The following is a 12,537-nucleotide window of genomic DNA, read 5'->3' as shown; positions in this document are numbered from 1 at the left end:
TTTACCCTTTGAAACCTGAATCATCATCAGTGTTCTTGTACTACTTTCAGGTGCCTTTCACAAGCTATTTAACCCTTTGAAACCTGAGCAAACTGGTTGAATTTCTTTCAAAAACAAGTGGGAAAAGACCAAGTTGGCAAGAAATGTCCCAAAAAATGCAAGAAATCAGTAAAAGGTGAAAAGAAAATTACCTGACAACTAGTTATTTTATGAGTAAATTCTAAAAAAAATCAAAAACAAAAAAAAAACTAGGGGAAAATATCCAGAAAACTGTATTTATAATAAGTCTAATTACAAATAAATATTGTAAAATAATTATATAATATGTAATTATTTTAAAATATGCCACAGAAATCATCTAGAGTTGTGTGGAGTCATTTCCTTATTTGTTTTTGTTTTTACCTTTTTGTTTGTTTGTTGTTTTTTTTCCTTTTTTGGCTTATTTCTGGTGTATTTTGTCAAATCTTTTTAAGTTGCTCATTACCTTCTCTCCATGTTTTTAAAAGAAATCAAAACAATTTGCTCAAGTATCAAAGGGATAAAGTTGAAGCTAAATCAAAAAAACATAATTCTGTCCCCAGATCTTAAAAAGTTATCTGATGTGCCTTTCCTGTTTTGCAAACCCCTCCCCCTGCCCTCTGATAAATAACGAACGGTCCCTAATGGTGTGAGTGGAGTGAAAGTGGGTGGGTCCAAGTGGTTTGTGGAAGAGGATGCTTTATTGAGGTTGTTCTGGTTCGTCTTTACTGTCCATCTAGCGGGCCGAGCTCAGGCCTGCAGGGTCCCGTCACTTTCTCCAAAATGTTAGTGTCACTGCATTCCTACGTACTCACAGGAGAGATAGACAAAAGGTGAGAAAGGTGAGGAAAGGAGATAGGAATCAAGGGAAAAGGTGCCTATTCTCTATCAGGGTTCTGTGTTTGGTGCCTCTAGTCTGGTCCAGTTCGGTTCTCCACAAGGGATTTTTGAGGGTGCGTGTCTTGGTGCTGACTCATTCCTCACTTCCTCCACTCCGGTTTGTCAGTCGGTCGATAATCAGTAATCCCACACAATAAACTCTTCTCTTTATTACCCTCTCTTCCTTAACCCCCGGTCCTCAACTTGTTCTGCAGACAAAAAAAATAAATAAAAAAGAGAGGGAGAAAAGTGCTTTAGAGAGGCAAATAAAATAAAAAATCTAAATAGACAAACAAACAAAAGAGAAAGATATTGTGTCCCGCAGGAATGGCACGACAGAGAGGAAGGCCTAAGAGTACAATAAAAGGGTGGAGGAAGGAGTGAGTATAAGAGCAGTTGGAGAAGTAGAGAGAAAGACCCGAGGGCAGTGGATTCCATGTTAGCGATAAGTGCAACCACAAATCCCCAGCACTCCCTGTCAATAACCATTTGAACTGGCCTATTGCAGCTGATGCCACTGGATGAAAACCGCCTGAGAGAAGAAGAGTGGATGAAAAAAAAAGTGAGAAAAAAAATCTTCAAAACTGACTAACTTAATAATGGTGTCGTGGATGAGATAAGTCCATGTCAGTAACATTTCATTTCTGCAAAGGAATCCCAGTTTATTTTTGCGCACTATTGATTTGCCCATAAAATGATTATTGACACAAGCAAGTCTGCCAAACACTCGACTTCACTGTTAAATCCAGATGAAGTCACAGGGCCAGACTTCAGAGAGACCTCTCAGAGGAAAACTGCAGTTTATTAGAACATGGGCCTTATTTTGATCATTTTTATCGGTTCTGATAAAGTTGTATGTGAAGTACCAAAGTGCTGAGATTTTGGAACATGGCCATATCTGATCACTATGTTATGATTTCTTTCCATTTTTTTCCCCTTTGTGAGATCTTTATTGTTGTCAACACAGGGACACGTAGACATACAAACACATACATGCACGCATGCTCGAATGCATCTTGAAACAAATGATTTTTCCCAAACACAAACGTTTTTTAATATACACACAATCATTCAACCACACAACCCACCCTCCCCAAACACACTAAAAGTAGATGATATTGAGAAAAATAAATGTATAAAATAAATTATTATTATTATTAATAATAATAATAATAATAATAAAATAATAAATAATAATAATAATAAAAAATAATAAAATAAACAGAAACATTTAAAAAAATTGTTTTTGAAAATTATTATGTGAAAACAAACATACAAACCAGATGGATTGTTGTTTGAAACCACCTAATAATCTACCATGTATAAAAGTATATGATGAAACACATGACCACAAGTTATTTTGTGTCTCGTACTTCATGTAGTTTTACACTAGTTTCAGGCTGCAGTCGGCCTCACACCTTTCTTAGTGGCGCAGAGACGCGCTGTCAGATGGCCCGCACCATTTCACAATGACTAAAATATTTTAATGACAAAACATTTATTCATTATGCAAATACATACAACTTGTATTGTCAGTGATATAAGTCAGTAAGTAAACTGTTGCACTTGATTCTGTCTTCAGATATAATATCAGATATGTAAACTTTCTTTAAGCAAGTGATACAACAGGCTCATCAACACTGCCACATAAATAAAAATCTTATTCCAGCCACATTTTCTAGGTATTAGGACTCTTCCTATGCCTAATACCTAGAATAGAAAGTGTGGGTAAGTTAAGGGGGAAGAGATTTACTGTTGTGTTTATGAAAATCATATCTAAAATAATTAAAACTATTAAAAATAATTAAGTGAAACACTTGTTAGAGAGATCAAACTAAGAGTTAAAAGCAAAAAAGCATTCTGAGTCAAGATCAGCTGACATCTAAATAATATTGACAGGACAAATGAAATCAACATGTTTTTAAAAGGAGCGATTTTGATTGAAATGTCAACATTAAAAATGTTGTATTAGGCAGCTTTTTTTTTTTGAACCTCATAACACCCTCTGAAACCACAAACAGGGATCTCGCTTGGTCCTTTGAGAGTAAAAGGGAGATGGAAGGGTCAGTCTAAAAAATGAAGTGGAGAAGGAAAAGATAGGGAGCAAGAGGCGGTCATGCGGCGAGAATATGGAATGAGGAGGCAAGCCGCGGATGGAGAGATCGCCTTCCATGATAAACTCTTATTCATAGAGGCAGAGGGAGAGAGAAAGAGAGACTTTATCTGTCCTCTTCGACTGCCTCTTCCTCACTGTTTGCTATCTGGACCTGTTAAGTGCTGAATGCATTAGAAATGTGACTAGGGATGAAGAGATGGTGGATGGAGGGAGTGAAGGAGGGATGGCGGCGGGGCAGAGAGGGCACAAAAGAGAGCGAAACAGGGTCTAAATGTTATCACTGACTGTGGCGATAAGGGCGTTAATTATCAGCGACAAAAGGGCGAGCGCCTGTCAACGCCTTTCTCTCTCGGCTGACTCCAGTTGAGGGGTCAATATTGTAAAATTGAGATTTGGGTGATTTGGTGTTTATCCCCAGCGAGGTGGCATCTTGGACATCCCCATCTATACCCGAGGTGCTGTCGTTTTTAGTGGAATTTAAGATATGAAAGAAAAGGACGAAGAAGGGGAAAGATGTTTGGAAGCTGGATGACCTATGATATCAAGTGTCTTTGACAGAAAGGGTGAGGAGATGAGAGACGGCCGTTAGAGAGCACGTTTGGATCTCCTGACCTCTGGAGGTCAAAGTCGCGTCCTTTGACATTTGTTCTCAGCGCAGCTTCCTGCTCGGCTCTGATAAAGCTGTGTAAACATCCTAATCAGGAAGCTGCATCAGTTCATATCAATCCTACTTCATTCCTTTGCCGCTATTTTGTCTGCTGTGTAATTCTGCATATTATTCCTTTAAAGCCTTATCACAGAACTGCTTATTTTATTTTTATTTTTTGCACCTAATGACTTTAAAAGCAAGTCTTACACAGATAAGCGCAGACGAACAGGAGTGTGCTGTGATTGCCGCAGGGTGATAAACACAAGCGGATTAACATATCGTCTCAGGCTTGCTTCCAAACAATTTACAAGATCATAACAGCATCCGGACTATGAACGTACCCTCGCTGAATCCTGACGAGGCTACAGGTAGCTGTTTTAACTGCACACATTCACACGATGAATAAAACATTGTGCAATTTACATGATGTATAGCTTAAAAATCTGCCTGCATCTGACTTTTAGATCTAATACTAATACCCGCGAGAGTGAGCGGGAGACACAAAACTCCTCATTTCCGGCAAAACAATGCAATTGTACAAAAAAAAAATCTAATAGAAAAGCTCTATGAATGCAAATTGAGCCTTTTTGGGGCCAAGTGATGCTACATATTGCAAAGTGAGAGAGGAGGGAATTCAGTTAATATCAACCTGAGTGACATTACTATTACCATACAGTGTGTGACCGTGGGAGACAGAGGGCGAAAAAACATTTGCACTTGGCAATGAAAGGAGAGAGCACGGAGAGGACAATGGCATCCAGCTAGCAGCAGCTACACCCCTGGTCTTATTACATTAAAACACACACACAGACAGTCAGGGGACCGCCTGTGTCAGCAGGTATTATGGAAATAGACCGTAAGGTTTAAACTAGCTATTTAGAGTGAGCTTTATTCAGGCGCCAGTAGCCCGGTGGAAATTATATTCTACTGTCTAAAAGCAAGGGGCCAGCACATGTAAATGGATGCTACTGTGTATGTGTGTATTACATTAATTCATTTAGACATTTAAAAAGGGAACTGTAGCTAACACACACATCTATGATCCCAATTACGTGTGCTGTAACTACACATGGGGCTGCTTTGTAATACACACATCGATTTAACTGAAAGCTACGCTACAGGATTAGGAGGCGCAACGACTTACATATCATGTGTCCATGAGGGTGCGTGCGCATACCTGCCATTCTTTTCAAAGGGAAAAAAGTGTTACTTTGAAAGGTTTTTAACCCTTTGAAACCTGGAGTGGCATCACTTTCCTTGTGCTGCTTTCAGATGCCTTTCATGAGTATTTAAACCTTTGAGCCCCGAGCACACTGGTTTGATTTCTTAAAAAAAAATGAAAAAAAGCAACCTGGTAAATCACTGTTTCATAAATTGCGAGAAATTACAAGATGTAGGTATATTTTCTTATTTTTAAAAAGCCATAAATTATATAATGAAAATTATGTTATAACATTATTAGAATTTTTAAGCACCTTTTCCAGGTCATTTCCATGTTTGTTTGTTTTTTTTTTAACTTTCTTTTCATTATTTAAAAAAAAAAAACAACTAATTTTCAGGTAATTTTCTTGTATATTATTAATAATGTCTTGCTAATTTTTGGGTCATTTCTTCTGTCATTTTTCACTGCCTTCTTCTCATGTTTTTGAAAGAAATCAAGCCAAACTGCTCAGGTTTCAAAGGCTTAAGTGTTAAATACAGACAGTACAGTTGCACATGATGAAATGCTCATTCACTTCACTCAACAGGCATGCAAAAGGCATAAACATAACATGCATATGCAAGAGATCTTAGCGTGCGAAATGATGCTTAAATGAGATATGACAAATGATAAACTCCAAATTGCTTAGTTCAGTAAACACGCACCTGTTTGGCGTTGTTGACACACTGGAGGTAAAGGGCTGCTATGTTGGAGCAGTGAAGGGTTTTCCCAACGTTCTCCTTGTAGCAGGCGAGGATCTGGCCCTGCAGGTCTGCACACACAGGATACGTCTCATACCGCCTGCAGGGGTGAGAAGGGGAGAGAAATAGCGTGAAAATGAGGAGAAGTATGGTGTTGGAATGGAGGGGAGGGTGGGGCAGGAGAAAAAGTGAGATGGCATGAGAGTTCAGGGGAACGATAAAAGCATTAAAAAAAGGGACAGTGATGAAAGTGTGAGTGAGAAAAGAGTGGCAAAGTTGGACAGGAAATGAAGGGAACATGAAAAATGTGTAAGGGTAATGCGCAGGGAGTGACAGAATGAGAGGAGGACTACAGACCTATTATTTAGGAATGAATAATTAAAGTATCTGACAGTATTTGATGACCGAGCAAGTCGCCAACGAATTTAATAGTCGATTAGTAAGTGTCGTCATCAGCTGCAATGTGAGGAGTACAGGGTCCAAAGGTTTAAATACATTTGAAAGGCTTCCAAATGCAGCACAAGAAAAGTCAAGTCAATCCATGTTTTAAATGGGTAAAGACATCATTTCTGAAGTATTGATTTAATATTCTTTGTTAGCATATGCATAAAACATAGAGAGAATTGAGCTAGAATTAAAAACTTAAAGCCAAATAATTGTCAATCAGGCAATTAATCAATGGATTTCTCACAAATAAACATAAAGTTGTAAAAAATATATATTTTTTAAAAAATAGATAGATTATTAAAGTATCAAAATAGTTGAAGCTCTTCTATAATTAGTTTGGAAAATGAGATATCAATGGTCACACAGCCCATGCAGTGTTATACTACAGTCTGCAGTGTCTTCACTCGCTGCCTTTTCTATCACTACTGTCACTCCATTTCAAAACACCTGAAGCAAGAATCAACATTACTATATTTGCTGGAAAGAAGGTCAAAGGCCAATCCAGCCTCCACAGTTTGCTGAGGCAGGCGATGTGCGCATTACAACATATCGACAGAGAGGTCAGAGGGTTTTCTAAAAAATGGACAATAAGAAGTGTCAAATAAAGCTTCCAACAAAGGCTCCATCTCTTGAAAAAGGGGATTCATCAGTGCCATGGGACTGCACTGAAGAAATCTAACTCGGCGAATCAATGTGTGATGCAGAGAAAACAAGAGAAGAGAATTGGTTTAATCTAGACAAGCAATAAGGCTGAGTTGTTACACTGTGATGATGATAATGATGATGTGGTGGAAATTACTGGCACGCTAAGTATACCTTCCTTGAAATTGGTCTCTCCACTTTTGTCTTACTGCTAAAAAAAACTTTAAAAAGGCCGCACAAAAAGTATATTGATCAGTCGACTGGGTAGGAGTGAATCCATCCATTGATTCAGAATGTCTCCTAAAAGACTCAACCATTAACAAACTGGGTGGCTGACTGTCACCTTGGAGTGGTCTAAATGGCAAATTCAATCTCTTTGCATCCATGAGGAGGTTGTTGTTGTAGAGTGTGCATGCTAATGTCTCGTTAAAGGCTTCACACCACTAGCTTAGCATGCCCAAATCTGTCCTTGAGGTCTGCTGCTGCTTCAGTGCTGCTTATAAGATCCAGATGCCAGCACTTCTAATGGTACACTAAACTCCAGTGCATTTAAATGGGATTCTTAGGTTAGAAGTATGCAAGAGTCTGATCCTTCAGCCAAGCTAAGTAGTGGGATGTACCACCAGCGCTAGTGCCTTGCTCAGTGTTTAACTGCTTTTGTCTGTCTCTCCACACACCCCATAAAAATCTATAATGACGACACATGTGCATGCTAGGGCTATTATGCTAATGGCGGTGTCATCGTTTTGTTCACACCAGTGCCCAGGACACTCCATCTGCCTCACTAAACGGCTTGCACGGTTGTGAAAGGGATTTTGCCCGTCAGCAACTCTGGAGATCTCAGAGGAGTATCGGGGGTGAAGCTGAGCCCCTATAGTCAGAATCAGATGTTTGATTTGCCCCCTGGAGTGAGAAATTACCCCCCGTTGGATACAAAGCAGAGGATTGGATGCACGGGTCATTACCCAGGGTGCAATGCCGCAGGAAGCTGGTGCAGTGCACGCAATGTATGTGCATCACCACATACGTGTTGGTGAGGCCGAAAAAAAATCGATAGTCCTTGTCAGTGCAGGTCAGTGACAATTTGTGACAACGTGAGAGGCACACCCTCAGCAACTTCAACAGTGGTGTGATTAATCAATATACTCCATCATGCACATTCAAAACAGAGCTCAGAGGTCAAACTGGGTAGCAAAGACTCCATCTAAAGCTCGTGAGGAATACTTCAAAGAATAAAAATAGTCAATCTGGACACAAGCTTATTTATTGTCTTGCCTAGAGATAGATGAAAAGATGAGTCTCATGTCGGTAAATATGAGGCTAGATCCAGGCAAAAATTAGCTTAGCCAGAGCCTGGAGGCAGGAGCTTTTCTTCTGTTAGATACAATTTGTTAATTGGTAGTGATGGGCATGAGTAGTAAAGTGCAAGAGTACTGGATTTTCACATCAGAACTTTTTCAATGGATAATATAATCTCAGCCAATCCTCCCACAAGTGAACATGACTTTTATGTTTTGTTTTTACTTTTTAAAGTGGGTAAAAGTGTATTTATTATTTCACTGCAAAGCTGGGTGCAGTGTATTGTTTCCCTCAGCACCTCCTTACCCTGCTGTTACTCTGGACAACCACTTTTTCTCATTGTCTTTGAATTTATGGTTTTGTTGTTCAAGAAATGAATTTCAAATTCATTCATTCATTCAGTACTTGTTTTCCGTTGTTGAACATTTTACAATCCTATTTTTGCATTAGATTTTGTTTTTGCAAGCACCTGAGTGTTCTTTATAATAATGTAAATGCTATGATCTGGCCCAAAAATCAGTTTCAGTCTGAGCCAGCACCAAAGCAGGAGCAAAAGCACACATTTCCCACAAACAACAACAAATAAACAAACATTTATTACAAGCTAAAGACATCTAAAGCCTTTTTAGCGCAGTAACAGACTTTTGTGACACACCCCCTATTCAGCACAGCCCAAAATCTGTCATTTACCATTTACTGTATATTAGATAGAGATTGTACAACATTTCTCCATATTAATGAGGTCAAAGTCAGGATGAGTTAATGGCAACACAGACCATGCATTATTCATGAAAATACACAGACTATGAGGTCTCCATTAAAAACAAACAAAAAAAAAAACCCCAAAAATTGAAGAAAGGCCGAGTTGATTCAAGCCAGGTCCGCCACACCCGAAACCTGACAAGTGGGTTTGGGCCAAATCGGGTTCAGGCAGGGAATCAAAGCTCTAGTTGTAACTTCTATCTTTACTGTACAGAAATAAGAGTGGTATCAACGTTCTCATCTAACTCCCGGCATGGAACTGAATGAGCATATTCCCCAAAATGTGGAACAACTCCTTTAAATTTTGCTTGATTCCACGGTTGGTCTTATCACTTGAAGCGCAGACTGGAACATTATGCTGTTGGGTGTGGAGAAGGTTCTGCATTTGTGGATCCACTGGGGAGAAATTTAGTCATTTGCTAGCAGGCATGACAAGGCCATTGCTCTGCGTCGGGGTACTGAACGATGACAGCAGTGCTAGCAGAAATCACTGCCATCCTATTCCTATGGATCCTGGCACTCATTTATTACACCGCCTATGGGCATCTACAGGGACGAGAGGAGCCACATACACCCACTAATTACTTTCTTAAGCGTTCGCGTTAATGCCAGGTGCATCCTGCTGATACAAACCGCAGTGTTTATCACCAGTAATGGCCTCTGAGAGAGAGAAAGGAGGACAGAGGAAGGGAGGGAGAGAGAAAGAGGATGAGGGGGGTGGATAGAAATGAAGAGCGTTTCTTGATGAGGAACTAGACAGTGGTACTTCTTTTTTTTGCTTGCTCTCTGATTCTCTCTACGGGGAAGGGGCTGAGACAGTGGCTGAGTTTATCATGGAGACAATAACACTGTCACACACACTCTGTGGCAGCACACGCTGCATCCTCTATCATCTATCATTACGATTAACATTAAGTCCCCGCAGCCAACCACAACCAAAGAGCTGTCGGGAAAAACTAGACCCCTCCCTCCTTCCCATCTTTACATTACATGGCCTCATGTCATTTACTATTACTGCTGTCAGATACGCAGCGCGGTAAGTAGATGCAAAAACAGTATTATGTACACACTATAAACCATCACTACGTAAATATCTTTATTTATTTATTTTTTTTAACCCTTTGAAACCTGGAGCGACGCTATTTTTCCGGTCCTGCTTTCAGATGCCTTTCACAAGTATTCAAGTATTCAAACCTCTGAGCAAATTAGTGCGATTTCTTTAAAAATATGGAGAAAAAAAAGCAAAGACAACTATAATAAGGAATTTTACACAAATTACAAGAAATCAGTAGAATTGGAAAATCATTCTAGAAAAGTAAGGGAAAAATGTCTAGGGGTAAAACTGCATCTCTACAGCTACTTATCGATATTAAATATTTAAAATCATGTTACAGAAATATAATAATTTTTGAGCATTTTCCAGCTAATTTCCTTCTTCCCATGTTTTTGAGAGAAATCAAGCCATTTTGCTCAGGTTTCAAAGGTTTAATTAACCTCTCTAAATTATGAAATGCATCCACATTTTAGCTCAATAATATAAAATCATAATATACAATATACCAGAGCAAATATTATACTTGTGCTATAGACTTGTGGTCACAATTAAACTATTCTGAAAGAGAAGCCTTTTGTTTTTCAAGTCAGTTATTGGCCTCAGGTGATCACCAGATTCTTTCAGTCTAGTTATGGAAATACATTCAAGTTATTGTGCTCAGTTTTAGGCAAGCTTGGGGGGAATTTTGATCCCTGTATATAATTACAGCATGCACCAACACTACCTCCCTACATAGCTACACTATATCAAATAGCACAAAAAACAAGAAAAACATTAGGTTCTTCATTTTGAATTCAGAGCATCAGAAGCAAAACACTGCAAAGTGGATACACATTAGATTCCTCCACTGTGGGAATCAGAGGGTATAATTATAAATATAGTCAAAAACAACTATGAGTCATCCAGTTCCCATGTAACCTGAGCAGCAAGGCATTCATAAACATCAAGACTGTATCACATTTCCTAAGCAAAACCTCTTTTTTTTGTTGGTTTTTGGTTTGTTTAAATGATTTACAGGAAGTGAAAAAGAAGGCCAGAGGCATTTCGACATTTTTTTCAGCCCTGGTTTTGTCTAAAGGTAGAATTTAGGTTTTGGTTAACAGGTTGTAAATGAATATAGGTCTGGTTTAGAAGAAGAAGACAGTGGCCTTGTTTACACATGGTATTAATAAGCATCTGAGGTGATCTGTTCACATGTGGATGGCTCTATGGGCTTGTTTATGCCTAATGTTAGATAATAATACCTATATGCATGAAGCCCTCTATCCGTACTGTGCGTTCATTTTGTCCATATTTGTGCATGTTTTCTTAAAGACTCCAAATATAGATGAATGGTGTAGGACCACATTTGGGAGAATGTGGCGTCGTTCAAGCTACAGAGGACCCTAGGACACAGTGAAGACATTTTAATAATGGTAGAAGTGAACAAATATGTAATATGGTGAAAAGAAATCTCTGTCCACATGTTGCTTTGTATCAATTTTTTTTTATACGTCAAGTAAGTTTAAATCATTCTTAAGTCTGTTTGTTCACAAATGGCATTAGAATGCATCTGGATTGACCACTTGTGATCAGATCTCACTTCCCCATTCTGTACAAAAACAACCACGTACATAATTTTGATTGCAAAAACCAAATGTGTTGTATTCAACCAGCAGGAAGCTGCAATGCACTTCTCTTGTCCAGTCTCACAAAAAAAAGTTAGAAGAAGTACAAGTGCACTTCCTGTGAAGGAGAAAAAGACGTTTGCAAAGACCTTGGCACGCAGGCAAAATTAAAATAATGCAGACAGGGTCTATTCATTGGCGTGGTACAGGCAAACCAAGATGCTTGATGCACTCATATGTTTATATGTTATGGAAAATGTTCATACATATGTCACCTCAGTAGGTGGTCCTTCAATGTGCCCCGAGATACATTAGCATACACACTGCTAATAGAATATGGCCAAATGTGGCCCAGACCACCTCTCAATGTGTTCCCAAGATAAACTGACGACACATTGAGGGCATTCACACCTGTGGTTAGAGCTGTCCACCTGTGATCTGATCGACCAAGATGCATATTAACACCTGGTGTAAACAGGGCCACAGTAGTCTTTGTATTGGTGAGTGGTTTCCAAACTCTTCTGATTCTGATCCCTTTTTATGAAGCAATGTCTACTTTTTAAACAGTGCATGTCCATGAAGGGCGATTTTCCTTCTCAGAGTGTTTAATTTGAATCGTTTTTAGCGGCTTGAGGATGTAAAACTATGCATAATTTAACAGTGAAATGTCTTAAAACAGAATTCTATTGCAGCAGAATTTTGTGGTTTTTCTTATCCCCTGACCCCTTAGATAAATCTCTGATCAAAAAAAGGGACTATATTATTAAACCCTCTTGGTGACACTTTTGTATAGATTATTCTACAGGTTATAGAGGCGGCCACTGCTACCCATACCCTCACTTTCCCTTTCTACACCATCTCTATCTTCTTGCTCTTTTATTCCCTTGCTCAAACCCCAGAGGTTCACAGGATATTTAATAAAGCTGCATGTGGTGGGAGGCACTGAAACAAATAGAGCAACATGCAGTTGGTTATTATTTGCACTGTGTGTGTGTGAATCTGTGCATGTATGTTTGTGTGTGCTTTACCCCTGTACCCCAGGGAGGGTAAATCTGAACAGTCATATAGGGGTCTCCCCTCATGCCATCAGTATCAGTAAAGGTCTCTATAACAACACCTTATCCATCCCAACCCCCACCACACACACTTACACACACCAAGC

At 39.1% G+C, this 12,537-nt stretch overlaps 1 protein-coding gene across 1 annotated transcript in view; it reads right to left on the bottom strand.

Annotated features, from left to right (window-relative positions):
• Positions 1-453: 453 nt before the first annotated feature.
• chchd3a (coiled-coil-helix-coiled-coil-helix domain containing 3a) overlaps positions 454-12,537 on the bottom strand; it is a 90,539-nt gene continuing 78,455 nt past the window's right edge. The window contains exons 8-9 of the mRNA XM_042511231.1: positions 5,529-5,664; positions 454-1,106 (exon numbers count right to left, since the gene is read on the bottom strand). Of these exons, the coding sequence (XP_042367165.1) occupies positions 1,083-1,106; positions 5,529-5,664 (160 nt within the window). The 3' untranslated portion in view covers positions 454-1,082. The remainder of the gene's footprint in view (positions 1,107-5,528; positions 5,665-12,537) is intronic.

Source organism: Plectropomus leopardus, chromosome 22 (assembly GCF_008729295.1).
Source record: "Plectropomus leopardus isolate mb chromosome 22, YSFRI_Pleo_2.0, whole genome shotgun sequence".
Lineage (NCBI taxonomy): Eukaryota > Metazoa > Chordata > Actinopteri > Perciformes > Serranidae > Plectropomus > Plectropomus leopardus.
The sequence above is the reverse complement of the archived record's forward strand: the minus strand, read 5'-3'. Positions and strand labels throughout refer to the sequence as shown.